The sequence below is a fragment of the Mobula birostris genome, chromosome 19 (genome assembly GCF_030028105.1).
Source record: "Mobula birostris isolate sMobBir1 chromosome 19, sMobBir1.hap1, whole genome shotgun sequence".
Taxonomy (NCBI): domain Eukaryota; kingdom Metazoa; phylum Chordata; class Chondrichthyes; order Myliobatiformes; family Myliobatidae; genus Mobula; species Mobula birostris.
In genome coordinates, this window is record NC_092388.1 from 32,257,246 (window position 1) to 32,273,466 (window position 16,221).

At 40.9% G+C, this 16,221-nt stretch overlaps 1 protein-coding gene across 1 annotated transcript in view; it reads left to right on the plus strand.

The window, feature by feature from the left end:
* The window catches only part of LOC140212499 (regulation of nuclear pre-mRNA domain-containing protein 1A-like), a 76,324-nt gene that overhangs the window by 21,569 nt on the left and 38,534 nt on the right, over positions 1-16,221 (plus strand). Inside the window, 5 exon segments of the mRNA XM_072283373.1 lie at positions 241-347; positions 446-543; positions 12,722-12,848; positions 12,963-13,040; positions 13,043-13,128. Of these exon segments, the coding sequence (XP_072139474.1) occupies positions 241-347; positions 446-543; positions 12,722-12,848; positions 12,963-13,040; positions 13,043-13,128 (496 nt within the window).

The window sequence follows — 16,221 nt, forward strand, 5'->3', positions numbered from 1 at the left end:
ATCATTGATATTTTACCTGTTTTCTAACGAAAACAAAAAAAAATTGCTTAATTTAAATACCAAGTCTACAAACTACTTTAACATTCCACAATTGAAATGACACTATTAGTGTTTGAATTCCAAATTTGATCATATCCATTGAAATGCGCATGTTGAAGGGTATTTTGGTAAAATAGACATAGATTTGCATCCTTGGGATTAAGTTTACACTAATTTATCATTTCTTTTCTTGCTTGACAGTGAATCTGATGAGAATTGCAAGAAGCACTTGGAAAGAGTATTAGCAATTTGGCAAGAGAGGATGGTTTATGAGAACAATTTTATTGACCAACTTAAGCAGATTCTTTGTACGTATAAATACATAGCACCATTGGCCATCAAGATCTGCTATGTTTTATTAACTTAGTGTTTATTAAATATAAATTTTCTTTTGCTAACTATTAAGCAACAGACAAAAAGGCCAAGAAACGCACCTATGAACAAATACAGGAGGAAGAAGATGATGACTATCTTTCTAACAGTACACCTAAAGAACCACCAGAGGTAATAGACATTTTAAGAAAGAATAAAATATCCATTAGACAAATTACATGCAGTTACGGTACCTGATTTATTAAAAAGTGCAAAGCAGGTTTCGTCTGAACTCAAGATAAATGCTGTAGTAATTCTTGCAAATGGACTAGCCCAATTTAAGTTGAAGTAATTCATTTGTTACTTTGGAGGTTTTATTGTTTTGTTTCGCTGTAAGCTGTGGATGCTGGTGAAGATGCTTTTTGTATCGTTGCAGGATGACTTCCTCGCAGGAGGGTTGCCAGTTGTGATGTCATGACTAGAGGTTTGTCATAAAATAATTTACGGGTCATTATTAGGAAATTCTGTGTCCAGTAGTACCTGGATTAAATAAATGAACTAATATTTATCTGGCAACTGAACTTTTAGGAGATTTTCACTTGAAGGTTTACTTCTCTAATGGTTTGCCAGTACTAGTTAGTTAGGCCATAGCTCAGTACTGCATATAATTCTGGTAACTTCACTACAGAAAAGACCAGTTTTCACTGGAGAAGATACCAAAGAGATTTATGAGAAAGCAGCAGGATTGAGTACGAATATCGAAATGAAAGCAATTGTTTTTGTTTAAAATTGGAACTTTTTTGAATACTGGTGAAATGGGGTCCCAAAAATGGCATCAGTGTTTAAATTATTTATGGCATCAGAGGGGACCTGTGAGGAGTACTTTCATTGACCTGCCAAAATTAAGTGCTTTTAACTCCATGATCGAGGGCAATTAAGTTGGAGAATAGATATTATTCTGTGCATTTGTGATGGAAACTTGAGATGAGAGTGAATGAAATCCCATCTTAGACCTTGGATGATAAATTGGGAATTGATAATAAATGTTTTTGGGGAGAGGAATTGTGGGGCAAAGTGATGTTGGTAATGAGGAATGGTTTTGTCCCTGAATAGGAAGTGAGGATGAGAAAGCAATCAATTGCTTAGTATGCTTCCTAACAACAGAAATACAGTTACAGAGAAAACTAATCAAGAAATAAGAATTGGAGTGAAGTTGAACCAATAATTATGATGGACCTTAAATTTCATATAAAACTGGGAAAATTATGTTGGAAAAAGTAGTTTGAGAATCAGTTTGTTGTTCATTTGAAGCAATTTTTTGAAAAGGTGCCTTGGGATCAACTGGGGAACAGGCTATCTTAGGAATCAAAGGATATAAGTTAAAGGGAGGTATGGTTAGGATCAACTGAATGGCAACACAAGTATGTGCCTTTCTGTTGCTATTATTATGTTCTCCAAAGCCCTGCAGTACAGCAGAGCTAAATATCACAGTCTTGCTTTGATAGTTTGATCAGTCTATTTCCAAACATACTGCTGATGTTTGCTTTAAATAGTGAAGCCCTTAGTTCATGCATGATCATCTGTTCTTCAATGGGTGTGGTTTCTATTCTTGTATTCTTGAAAATCATCTAGAGCTTGTGCAATTTATTTAAAACTATTACAATGATAGTAGTTTTTGGTTGATTGATGAAAAGTTTGTAACAATTCTTGTGAGGGGTGGGGGAAGATGCGGATAGTTCATTGAATTTGTCCTTAGTTTGTCTTGGCTAGAACACTGCAAGTTGCTTGAGGCATTCTTGACTGGGGCCAAGCAATATTCTTATTGCAGTTTACTTGATAGTAGCAGCAGCATCTGCAGCTCCAATCAGTGGTGACATTTTTTGGCCTTTTCATCTATGATCGAAAAACACTGCTGATCATAAAGAACTGTAAAAACTGCAAGTCTATCTTGCTAGTGAGCGGAATGACAAAGATGTTGCGCAGTTATGGTGTAACATGTGATGCAGGCTCTTGCTCCAATTTGCAGCTACTCAGAGAAGTGAACGTCAGAAGCGGTACACAAGAGCACAGAGGTGCTGTATTCGAGCAAGATTTAAAGGGGTTCCCTGCAGGCCCACATTCCCAACAATTCTATTCACTAACATCTGATCACAAGAAAATAAAATGAATTACCTGTACCTGCGTCTGAACCAGCAGGAGATGAGGGACTGCTTCACACTCGTCCTGACAGAAACGTGGCTCCAAAGTTGAAAGTCAATTTATTATCAAAGTGTATATATATATATATGTCATCATATACAACCCTGACATTCATTTTCTTGTTGACATACACAGTAAATGTAGGAAACATAATAGAATCAATAAAAGACCTCCCCCAACAAGATGAACAAGCAACCAATGTGCAAAAGACAACAAAATGCAAATGCCAAAAAAAATAACAAATAAACAAACAATAAATATTGAGAACCTGAGATGGAATCCTCACAGTAAGTCCATTGGTTGTGCGGATGGTTCAGTAATGGGGTGAGTTTACTATGATGGAGAGGTAATAACTTTTCCTGAGGCTGGTGGTGTGGGTTCTAACACTCCAGTGCCACCTAGCAGCAGTGAGAAGCGAGCATAACCTGTATGGTGTGGGGGGAGGGGGGAGGGTTCTTGATGATGGATGCTCCTTTCCTGTGACAGCACTCCATGTAGATGTACCCAGTGGTGGGGAGGGCTTTATCTGTGATAGATTGGGCCAAATTCACCACCTCAGTTCAAGGGCACTGGTGTTTCCCTAGCAGGCCATAATGCAGCCAGTCAATCTATAGAAGTTTGTCAAAGTTTTAAATAGAATGCCAGAACTTTGCAAACTTAAGAAAAACTGCATTTCAGAACTGACCATCCAGCTAGAAGGCCTAATCTTCTTTCAGCTGGGCAGGACTGTTGTGACCTCTGGGAAGACCTGCACTGGAGGTCTGTGTGTCTGTCAGTAAAAACTGGTGTGTGAATGTCTCAGTAGAAATGACCCACTTCACACCACAGATGGTCTTTAATGGTGAAGTGCAGACCCAAGGGAGTTCACTGCCATTGTGACTTGTTATAATTCATATCCTACCCCATGTTGCAGCTGGAAGTGCTGCAGGAACCCTTATCTGCGACCTCGAAGCCACTCAGCTCGATGGTGTCATCATTGTTGATGATGACTTCAGTCATGCCAACTTAGAAACAGTTCTGCCAAAGTGCTACCAGCAAGTCAACATCACATCCGGAGGATAGAATATTAGATCTGGTTTATACTGATGTTCATAGAGCCTACAAGGTGACTTCACTACGAGTACTAGACCACATATCCCTTTCACTAATCCCTGCATTCACACCATTGGTGAAATGAATCAAGCTAGTTTTTAGAGAGATCAGGACCTGACTCAAAGCTGCCACGTCTATGCTGTTTTGAAAGTGTGGACTGGAGCATGTACCGCGAGACATAAGAAAATGCGTTGAGATTACCGTGATTAAATATACACTGCCAGAGTAAACCTGAAACCATGGCTGGCTGTTGAAGCTCGTGCACTGCTTGAGGGTCGGGGAATAGACTGATTCAAAGGTCAGCAAGAGCCATCAGGAACTAGGAATATAATGCAGATGGCAGGGTATACAAACCATAACAGGTGAAAGTCCACCTTGCGCATTTGATGACAACCTTGCCTCCTTTCCTGATAGGCTGAATGCCTTCTATGCACAATTTGACACAATGTGACATCGGAAAACCCCCACTTCCCCGGAACGGCACCCTGTCTGGCGCAGCTAAGGTGAGGAGGATTTTGGCTTGTGGGGCGAGACGCAATCCCCAGCCAAATGCTGAGGGATTGTAAGGCCCAACTAACAGAGGTTTAATGGACATCATTCCAGTGCTCAAAAGAGCAGTGGTAACTGGTTTAAACAATTAATGCCCAGCAATTATTAAGTGCTTTGATTGTATAAAATCCCTCCTTCCTGCTACACTGGAAATTTTCCAGTTCAAAGGTTCAATTTAATGTCAGAGAAATGTATACAATATACATCCTGAAATGCTTCCTCTTCACAACCATCCATGAAGACTGAGGAGTGCCCCAAAGAATGAACGACGGTTAAATGTTAGAACCCCAAAGTCCCCCCTCCAGCTCCCCTCCCTTCTCATGCATAAGCGGCAGCAAGCAACAATCCCCCCACTAGCAACAAAAAGCATTGGCACCCGCCACCGAGCACTGAGGCGTGAGCAAAGCAATAGCAAAGGCACAGACTTGTGGTTACCCCAAAGACTTTGCATTTCACCCAGTGTACGACGTACTACAGGCGCTTTCTCTCCCTATTAAGGGAGGAGGTGTCTCTATTTTCCCAGTGAGCAGAGAGACATAACAAAAAACTTGCTGGTTTACGATGTTAAAAGTCCATTTCTTCACATTTTTCAAGCTCTGTGCCTGGAGATCTCAAAGATCTCAGGTCTCCAGACACACAGCCGTAGATATTTCGACTCTCTTGACGACACACGGGTCTCCTGCCGTGACACCGACCCTCGATCCGCCCATCTCCAGAGCCCCGAGGTCCTAGGCTTCCAAATCCGAGCCGGACTCTTAGGCTGAGCCCTTGGTGTGTCGAACAACGGCCAGTTATGAAACCCCGAGAGCGGGTCCCATTCCCACAAAGAACCGAAGTCAGTGTGTAACTCTAGGTCAGGGTCTTCAAGAGAATCCTAAAAGGAAAAAATAAAAATATTAAATGGAAATGGAGCTGTTTCTTAAGATGCAAGCAAAGGAGTCGCCGTTTAGCACCATCATTACTCCGCTATGCCTCCAGAGACTACCTCTCAAGCTGGTCCACTGATGGTGCCAAAGCTTTGGCTCTGCTTTCCACTCCATCCTGTCCCACCTAGAGAGTGATGCCTCACATACCAGAATGTTCATCGAATTCAGCTCAGCATTTAACACGATCATCCTTCAGAGGCTGATGGGTAAACTGTCCTCATTGGGATTCAACGCCCCTCTCTGTAACTGGATCTTGGACTCTGTGATAGAAAGACCCCCAGTCAGTCCAAGTTGGCAGCAGCATTTCAAGTTCCATTACTAGGAGCACACAACCCTCCAGGACTGTGTGCTTAGCCCACTGTTGTTTGGTCCTGCTGCTGACTCACAACTACACTGCCAGATCCAGCTCAAACCACATCAAGTTTGCTGATGATACAACAGTAGTTGGCCTCATCAATGACAATGATGAGTTGGCATACAGAGGGGAGGTAGAGGGGCTTGTCAAGTGGTGTGAAAGCAACCTGAGTCTCAACGTGGGCAAGACCGGAGATGATTGTGGACTTCAGAAATGTGCAGATCGATCATCCTCCATTGCACATTAATGGCTCTGCTGTGAAGAGCACAAGGTTCCTTAGTGTACACATAACGGATGGTCTAACCTGGACCCACAACACCACCTCATTAATCAAGAAGGCACAGCAGTATCTACACTTTCTGAGGAGATTGGGACGTGCAAGGCTCCCCACCTTCATTCTGAAACTTTCTACAGGTGCATCATAGAGAATGTGCTGTCTGGCTTGCATCATTGTGGCATGGAAGGCATTGGACTGCAAGACCCTACAGAGGATAGTAAAAACCACAGAGCATCACCAGATTCTCCCTCCTCCCTATTTTTGACATTTGCTGGAACGTTGTTGATGATCCATCCCTACCATCCATCCTACAATCTCTTTGACCCACTACCATCAGGAAGGAGGTACAGGAGCATCAGTACCAGGACCGCTAGTCTTAGTAACAGCTTCTTCCTACGGGTTGTAAGATCAATGAATACCCTGCCACCATTGAGGTCCTGTCACTAGGACAGTGAGCTGTTTGCTGTATACGTTTACCTGTGCTGTGCACTGCATGCATTTTTAATTATATTTTACTAGCTTATGGTAATATGTAATTTTATGTGCTGTATATGAACTGTTTTACAGGAGCATTAGAGTTCAGAGGAACATTTCATTTGGTTGTGTATGTATGTATATAATGAACTTGTATGGAAGATTTCAGAATCAGGTTTATCATTGATGTACATTATGAAATTTGTTTGGCAAGGTACAAAAAAAATTACTAAGTTGAAATAAGATAAAAGAAATCACTGTAAGCTACAATATGGCGCCATGTCAGAGTAGCAGTTAGCGCAATGCTTTCACAGCTCAAGGCCTCAGAGTTAATCCCGGCGTTCCCTGTAAGGAGTTTGAACGTCCTCCTCATGGAATGCGTGGGTTTTCTCTGGGTGCTCTGGTTTCCTTCTGCTGTCCAAAGACATACCGATTAGTTGGTTAATTGGTCATTATAAATTGTCCTGTGATTAGGCTGACGTTAAATTGGGTATTTCTAGATGGCATGGCTCGAAGGGCCTATTTGTACTGTATCTCTAAAAATATATTGAAAAGTAAATAATTAAAATATACTGAAGAGTGAGATGGTGTTTGTAGGTTCATGGACTGTTCAGAAATCTGATGGCAGAGCGAAAGAAGCTGTTTCTAAAATGTTAAGTATACATCTCCAAAGACATACTGGTTGGTCAGATAGTTTGTGATTATAAGTTATCCCGTGATTAGGCTAGGATTAAATCGGGTGGTTGCTGGGTTGTGCGGTTCAGGGGGCTGGAAGAGCCTATTCCACTGTGTATTTCTATAAATTAAAAAAAATATATCCTTGAATACTCCAGCCATTTGGTTGGCACAGGTTTTGAGTATCCTGTCTGATACACCATTGGGGATTGACGCCTTCCAAAGGTTCAACTTCTTGAAGGATGTTCTGATGTTGGTCTCTGAGACAGTTCTCAGGATCACGAGATGCTGTGGAGATTTACACATGTGGGGTTTTATTCTCCCTTTCAAAGCAAGCATAAAAGCTGTTGAGCTCATCATTAATGCTATGAGGCTTTACCTTATGAGATCTAAATGGACGTGAATTAAGACGGTATGACAGGAGTAGAATTAGGCCATTTGACCCATTGGGTCTGCTCCGCAATTCCATCATGGCTGATTTATTATCCGTCTCCTCCCCATTCTCCTACCTTCTCCCTGTAACCTTTGACGCCCTGAATAATTAAGTATGTATCAACCTCCACCTTAAATATACCCAATGACTTGATCTGCACAGCCAATTGAGGCAATGAATTCTTCAGATTCATCACCTAGCCAAATAAATTTTGCCTCATCTCTGTTTTGAATAGTCATCCTTCAATTCTGAGCCTGTACCCTCTGGTCCTAGACTCCACTACTACAGGAGACATTCTTTCCACATCCACTCTGTCTAGGCCATGGTTTCTCAACCTTTTTTAAAAATTTATATATATATATATATATATATATATATATATATTGTTTTGCATCTCTGGCTCCGAGCCAGCATACGGGGCACAGTCATTGGCACAGAGGAAGTCACTCAGAACTGTCTCCTTCACTTCGGTAATAGCTTGAAGTCTCCTCAGGTTGAAGAACTTCCCATCCACTCTGTACTTGAGGCTGATTCCAGCATCACTGTCCTACAAGGCATCATTCAGCATGACAGTAAACATCATGCTGAACAGTGTGGGTGTGAGCACACAACCCTGTTTGACGCCATTGGTGACTGGGAACGCCTCAGACGAGTCTCCAAATTCTCCACGGCTTGTGACAACTTTGGACTCACCATCAACATTGAAAAGTCCGAAGTCTTGCATCAGCCTGCTCCTCATGCACCGTACACAGAACCCAAAATCACAATCAAAGGGCAGAAACTACAGGCTGTGGACCAGTTTACTTACCTTGGCAGCACCCTCTCACGGGCAGTGACAATTGATACAGAAGTTAACTGCAGAATAGCAAAGGCAAGTTCTGCTTTCGGTAGACTGTGCTCCACTGTATGGGAACGTCGAGGCTGGTCTGCCGAGCTGTGGTACTCACTACCCTCCTGTATGCCTGTGAAACGTGGACTGTGTATCGAAGACAGCTCAACCATTTCCACATGACTTGTCTTCGCAGAATATTAGACATCAGATGGCAAGATAAAGTACCAGACACTGAAGTTCTCTAGAGCAAGTCTGCCATCAGTCCATACACTGCTGATGAGAGCACAGACCCGGTGGGCAGGTCGTGTCATCCGCATGCTGGACGAGTGCATACCCAAGCAGCTCCTTTTTGGGGAACCCTCTGCTGGAAGATGCTCACGTGGAGGGCAGAAGAAACATTACAAAGCCACACTAAAGGCCTCCGTGAAGTCACTTGACATAGATGCGACCTCTTGGGAAACACTGGCACAAAACCACCCTACCTGGCGCGGCCTCATCCACAAGGGCTGTCAAGCTTACGAAGCAAGGTACATTGCTGAAGCACAACATAAGCACGAGCTGCGCAAGTCCAGAGCCACCAGCACAACAGCTGCAGTACCTACACATGTCTGCCCAACATGTGCTAGGATATTTCGTGCCCGAATTGGCCTGACCAGTCATCTTCATCCAGTCTCAAAACGACTAATGGTGTCGAGGTCTTCATCGACAATGATGGACGAACCATATATCAATAACACTCAGCTCTTCCCCAGCACTCTCAACTTCTGGCTTTCTGCTAGTGTTTTTCACAGTGAAGGCTGATACAAAATACTTATTAAGATCATCCGCCATTTTTTTTGAACCCCATTACTACCTCTCCAGCATCATTTTACAGCGATCTGATATCCACTCTATCTAGAAAAAGAACTTTGTGTATCCTCTTTTATATTATTGACTAACTTACCTTCATTTAATCTTTTCTGTCTTTACGGCTTTTTAGTTGCCTTCTGTTGGTTTTTAAAAACTTCCCAATCCTTTACCTTCCCACTATTTTTTGCTATATTATATGCTAGCTCTTAGCTTTTATGCTGTCTTTGACTTCCCTTGTTAACCATGGTTGCCTCATCCTCCCATTATAATACTACTTCATCTTTGGAATGTGTCTGTCTTGCACCTTCCAGAATTCCCCCAGAAACACCAGCCACTGCTGTTCTGTTGTTATCCTTGTTAGTGTCCCCTTCCAAAGAACTTGTGACCAGCCTTCTCTCTCATGCCTCTGTAATCCCCTTTACTTCACTGTAATACAGATGCATCCAATTTTAGCTTCTCCTTCTCAAACTGCAGGGTGAATTCTATCATTTGATCAGTGCCTACTAAGGATTCCTTTACCTTAAATTCACTAACCAAATCTGAGTCATTACATAACATCCAGTCCAGAATTGCTGTTCCCCTAGTGGGCTCAACCACAAGCTGCTCTAAAAAGCAATCTTGTAGGCACTCTACAAATGCCCTCTCTTGGGATCCAGCAACAACTGGCTTTTCCCAATCTACATACGTATTGAAATCCCCCATGATTATCACAACTTTGTCCTTTTTATATTCCTTTTCCATTTCCTGTTGTAACTTATAGACCACATCCTGGCTACTGTTCGGAGACCTTTAAATAACTCCCATCAGGGTCTTTTTACCATTGCAGTTTCTTAACTCTACTCACAAGGATTCTACATCTTCCAGTCCTATGTCACCTCTTTCTAAGTATTTGATTTATCTTTTACCAATGGAGCCACCCGACGTCCTCTGCCTACCTGCATGTCCTTTTGATCTAGTGTGTATCCTTGGATGTTAACTCCCAACTATAATCTTCTTTCAGTCGTGATACATATGTCCACAACACCTTCACTGCCAATCCAACTGCGCTGTAAGGTCTTCTACCTTATTCTGTATACTGCATGCACTCAGATGTAACACCTTCAGTCCTGTATTCATCACCTTTTTTTAAAAATTTTGGCCCCTTGTTAACTCTCCCACTGACTGCAGTTTTGTTTTATCGTCTGCCTGTCCTTCCTCACAATCTCATTACACACTGCATCTAGTTGCATTCAACTGTCCTGTTCTCAGCCCAGTCACTCTAGTTCCCATTTCCTGCCAAATCCTCCCCAACAGTTCTAGCAAACCTGCCCTCAAGGATAATGGTTCCTCCTTGGAGTCACATGTAACCTGTTCTTTTTGTTGAGGTCATGCCTTCCCCAGAAAAGATCCCAATGATCCAGAAATTTGAAACCTTGCTTCTGCATTAATTCTTTAGCCATGCATTTATCAGCCAAATCATCCTATTTCTTGCCCTCACTGGCACATGACACCAGCAGCAACCCAGAGTACTACCCTGGAGGTCCTATTTTTCAGCTTTTGCAGAGCATGCTTGAGTTCTGGTTTTCTTAGTGACCCTATCTGAGAAGCAAACTTCAGCAGACAGTGGCAAAGGGTTGAATGAGACAATTTCAGACCAAAAATCACTTTGTTTATATACAGTATTAAAAAAGCATGAATTGGACATGATTGTAATCATAAATTCCAAAATACGCTAACTTTCTAATTTCAAGCTCATGCTGAGAACTTTTTGTGGTTGGTTAACTCCATGCAAAAGCATAATTTATGACAAATATTAATGACTTACAATTTTATCATTAATACTTAATAGTTTGTTCTGCACTGGTATTATGTCTCAGAGCTTGGTATTATCTGTAATAGTTCAGTTCATATTTGGCACATTCTGTAATGTATTTGCATGATTTTTTAAAATTTAGACAGTATTTAAACTAGAGCTTCATAATTACTTCCCTTGAAGACCGCTGTCTTCAAAATGAAGTGCATATTGTTAATTATTCACAGATAAATTATTGTATTTGTTTTGTGTGAAATAACATTTAAAGCAGTTTTACAGTGTTGGTTATTAGAAACTACTTATTGGGAATGACTATCTCTAGATTTTCACTCCCTGTAAATATTTTAGATTTAAAAAATGAGAAAATTTAATTTTTTGAATAGTTTCCCCAATAGATTAAAATATTGGCATCAAAGATAAATGCTATCAAGCACCATTTCCTGGCCACAGAATTTCCCAATGATGTACTGCAAGTTATTTCTTGACAACTGATGCTTTATCAATTTTGTCCTATAAAATTATTATGTCAGTCATCACAATATAATGAATATTAATGCAATCAACTGCGAGTTTGCAAATGTGGCAAATATTGAGTAAAACCACAGAGTAATAATTTTCGAAGGAATTCTGAAGTCGTAATCATACCTGAGATTTAGATGATGCTATGGAAGTAAAGTTCAACAGTTTGTAATCATAGAGTAATGTGTGATGTTACCTTCCAAATACTCTCATATCTATTATTCCCTTTACAGCAATTTTATAACATTGCCTTAAGAGAGCTATAAAGGATAATATCTTTTACATCTACACTAAAATGTGTTGAAAGCAAATTGTACTTAATACATTAGTTTAATGTCCGTATTTTAGTATAAATATTTTATTTATTATTTGCCAATATTAATCAATGTTAGCGAATGTCCTATTACAATTTTAAAGGTTAACAGTCTCATCATATTTTATCATCCATTTTGTGGGTATTGTCCATTTCTAATTGATATGTAAATGTCTTCAATTTGTAAGGTTCATCGTTGAGGAATTTTAGTTTGGCTGACACAATCAAATATTCAGAGACACTCAGTGACAAAATGAAAATACTTGTGTGTCATGTTTGAATTAAGTTTAATGATGACGCATGCTATTTTTGGTCACTGAATTAATATTTTGGAAGATCTCCCAATGGCCAGCCATTTTAATTCCACTTCTTGCTCCCACACTAACATGTCTGAGCACAACTGCCTCTACCACCAGTTGGAGGTCATTTGCATATTAAAGGAGAACACCTCATATTCTGTCTTGGTAGTCCCCAACCTGTCAGCGGGAACATCAATATTTCTAACTTCTAGTAACCACTCCACCACCCACCTGGCCCCTTGTTTTCCCTTGTCCCTCTGGCCCCCTTACCCCTTGTCTTCCCCTCCACACCCTCATAAACTGCCAATCCACACCTTCCTCTTTCTTGTTTCCTACCTCATTCCTTCATTCCATGGTCCACTGTCCTCCAATTTGATTCCATCCTTTTCAAACGTTTGCCTCTTCCATCTATCACTTCGCAGCTTCTCAACTCATTCCCACTCCATCCACTTACCTATCTCCCATCCCGCAACTGTATTAACCTATTACCTGCCAGCTCATGGCCTTCCACCCCCCCCCCCCCCCCACTCGACCCCATCCTTCTGGCTTTTGCTCTTTCCAGTGCTGATGAAGAGTCTCATCTGACATGTTGATTGTTCATTTCCCTCTGTAGATGTGTGACCAAGTAAGTTCATCCAGCATTGTATGTTGTTCCATTCTAGCAACTGCGGTTTTCCTTGTGTTATTTAGAAAAGGTGCTCCATTAGCTCTGTAAAGGTGCAATCTGAGTGATACCTCAGGCGAGACCATCCTTTATCTCATTATTGTTTTTGTTTCACGTATCAGACTGAGGATCTCATTAAATCATTACAAGAGCTGGAAAACGCAGCCTCTGGTGATGCAACTGTTCGTCAGAAAATTGCATCTTTGCCACCAGAAGTTCAAGATGTTTCACTCTTAGACAAAATAACAGGTAAGTGGAGAAATTATAAAGAATATAAATGTACAGGTACTTCATTTTGTTTAAATGAAGGACTAGTTGTTCAGGTTTCTCATGAATATAATATGATTTATGATTCCAATTTAGACAAAGAGTCTGCAGACAGACTTTCAAAAACAGTGGATGAAGCCTGCATGCTCTTGGCAGACTACAATGGCAGACTTGCTGAGATCGGAAGCAGTTGGCACGTATGCTGGCTGATTACATCCGTAGTCAAAACGAGATCCTAGCAGAGAAAGAGCGTAAACTGGAAGTGCGTAAATTCTTTTAACTTTCTATTTTATTTTTAAAACCATTCATATTTTTAGGATGTTGGTAAGTACTTAAATGTTACTATCTTGTATTTACCCTTCATAGTTGACTTTATTAACTATCCACAGCTTCTGTTGCAGATGGTGGGCGTGGATATGCCATTCATTGCTGGCCTTCAGTCTCTTGAGAGTCTTCTGATTAAAGAAATAAACAAACCACAAAGAAACAGTATGTGTTGTGTTCTCATTTTGAGCAGGATAGCTCAGAACAGACCCCATTGTAATAATAAACACACTTCAAGCCAAAAATAGTTAGAGCCAGAGGAAAGGGGACTTCGTAGTTGTAAGTGCCCCTTCAAGAAAAATGGTTCCTAAAGAGTCAGGAAAACTTTTCTTGACTATAAAATTTTTACATTGGAAAGGTTTTAAATTTAATCTTAATTTTTGCACAGTCGGTTTTTCCTCAAAATATTCCAATTATTCAGTAAAATTACTTAAGAAATGAGTTGGATAGGTATTTTTGTTTTTTTGGCAACTGCATTGTTTTAATGCTGGGGTTGCAGAGGTGGTTGAAGTCAAGTCAGATTAGTGGTATTCAGGTGCAGATCAACAATTGTCTAGTAGAAAAATGAAACCGGTTTGAAGAACTAAATGGCCTATCTTCGTCTGCATGTTTATATTTGCATTTTTTCTCCTTTGTTTTATGTAGAAATTATTGATGTCAGGATCTTCATATAAGTAGGAAATCTCAGTGAAGATTATTGCAGAATCTGTTTTTCATTGCTATCAGTCTTCTGAATTCTCTACCTGGACTGTTCACATGCATTGGCAAAGGCAAAGATGGAATAGTCTGAAAGGTGCCAAAAAGAATTGAACTTCCTAGTTTTAATGTCAATTGACTAATGTTAGCCAGGGCAGTGACAGGGACTTGCAGACAATCTTGATACCTCTGGGTTAAACAACCTGCAGACAGTCAAGTTCTGCTTCCTGATTTTTTTTCCCACTTCTGCTAAACATGGACACCAGGTGCGATCTTAATTGAAATCGGCAGTGATGCTTTTCTACACTCAGCTCGCTTGTCAACGCCCACCATCCAGGCTCGTTAATAGTAACCACTTGAGTGAGATGCCAGAGGACTGCTGTTAATGGATATTCCAGTAAATGGATCAATGCCTAGAGGAAGGAAAATAAACTTGAGAGAAAAGTATAAATCTCCATTCAATGGTCTTGTTATACAATTTCTCTAAGTGCAAGAAAACTATTATAACTCAAACTTAAAATATCGTTGCATGGTAGATAATTAGCTTTCTTAAAGAATTTCTGTTCATAGCTTCATTCTTCAAGTGATGCAGTTTCTGAAATCTTAACACCTCCCTTGCAGCAGTAGAAATGATACAGAATAATATTTTTTTTAACCGGGGTGCTTTGTGTTAATTTTGTTATTGCTTTTAAAGCATTAGAATTGTATCCTGTATATGCACTCTAGTATTTGTAAGCACTTGATTATACAAGAAGTCCCTACTGTTTGATGTTAAGCCAACATTTTGTCCGCCCATTAAATGAGCATTGAAATTACCATGTATTGTTCAGAGAACTGAGTCTTCCCAAAGTTCTGGCCAATATTTCTTCCTCTTTCAGTACCACCAAAGTTGATTTGTGACTGTTTATTTCAGAAATGACGACTTCTCCTTAAAGTCATTCCATATGCTTGACGAGTTTGGTACATCCCAACACGAGAAAATCTAGCAGTTGCTGGAAACACAAGCAACACACCCAAAGTGCTGGAGGAACTCAGCAGGCCAGGCAGCATCGAAGTAAAAGAGTAAACACAGGACATTTCTGTCTGAGACCCTTATTCAGGATGGGGGGAAAAATGATGAGAAGTCAGAGCAAGAAGGTGGAGAGAGGGGAAGAAGAAGTATAAGGTGATAGGTGAAACAGAGGGGTAGGGGGTGAAGTAAAGAGATGGGAAGTTGATTGTTAAAAATAAAAGGCTAGAAAAAGGAAATTTGATAGGAAAGGGTAAAAGGCTATCAAGGGAATGGAAGGGGGAGGAGCACCAATGGGATAAGGATAGGGTTCCTGTTGCCCTCACCTACAACTCCACTAGCTTCCACGTCCAGCACAATGGGACCCTACCACCAAGCACATCTTTCCCTCTCCCACTGATCTCCCTCCTGGTATTTATCTTTGCAAGCAGAGTAACTACCCCTACATCTCCTCTCTCACTGCCATTCAGGGCCTGAAACAGTCCTAGGTGAGGCGACACCACCTGTGAGTTTTTTGGGGTCATCTACTGTTTCTGGTGCACCCAGTATGGCCTCCTATAAATCAGTAGGACCCAATGTAGATTGGGAGACCACTTAGACAGGCATCTAAGCTTTGTCTGCCAGAAAAAGCAAGATCTCCTGGTGACCGGCCAGTTCAATTCTACTTCCCATTCCCATTCCGACATGTCAATCCATGGCTTCCTCTACTGCTGTGAAGAGGCCACACTTAGGTTGGAGGAGCAACACCTTGTATTCCATCTGGATGGACTCCAACCTGATAACATCAACACCGATTTCTTGAGCTTCCACTAATTGCCCCCAGCACCACCATTCCCCCATTTGTTTCCTTTCTCACCTTATCTCATTACCTGCCCATCACCTCCCTCTGCTCCTCCCCCTTCCCTTTCTACCATGGGCTTCTAACCTCTATCAGACTCCCCCTTCTCCAGCCCTTTATCTTTTTACCTTGCTTCTTCACTTCACCCGTTTTTTTCCTGTTCTTATGAAGGGTCTTGTCCCAAAACGTTGTCTGTTTACTCTTTTCTATAGATGCTACCTGGCCTGCTGAGTTCCTCCAGCGTTTTTGTGTGTTGTTTGGGTTGTTTCCTCATCTTTTGTTCCATTTGTAAATTGAACTATTTTCCAGTTTCACAGCAGTGGTAGGTAGTTGGTATCTTTTTTTTCCTCATGCAGTTGATTTAGTTTGAAGGCATGATGAAGCAATTGTCTTAATTCATTTTTACAAAATAGTACTTATAACTAGTTCACTACTACATCCTATGTCCAATTCAAGACACAGCTATGTAGAAATTTTGTACATATCTG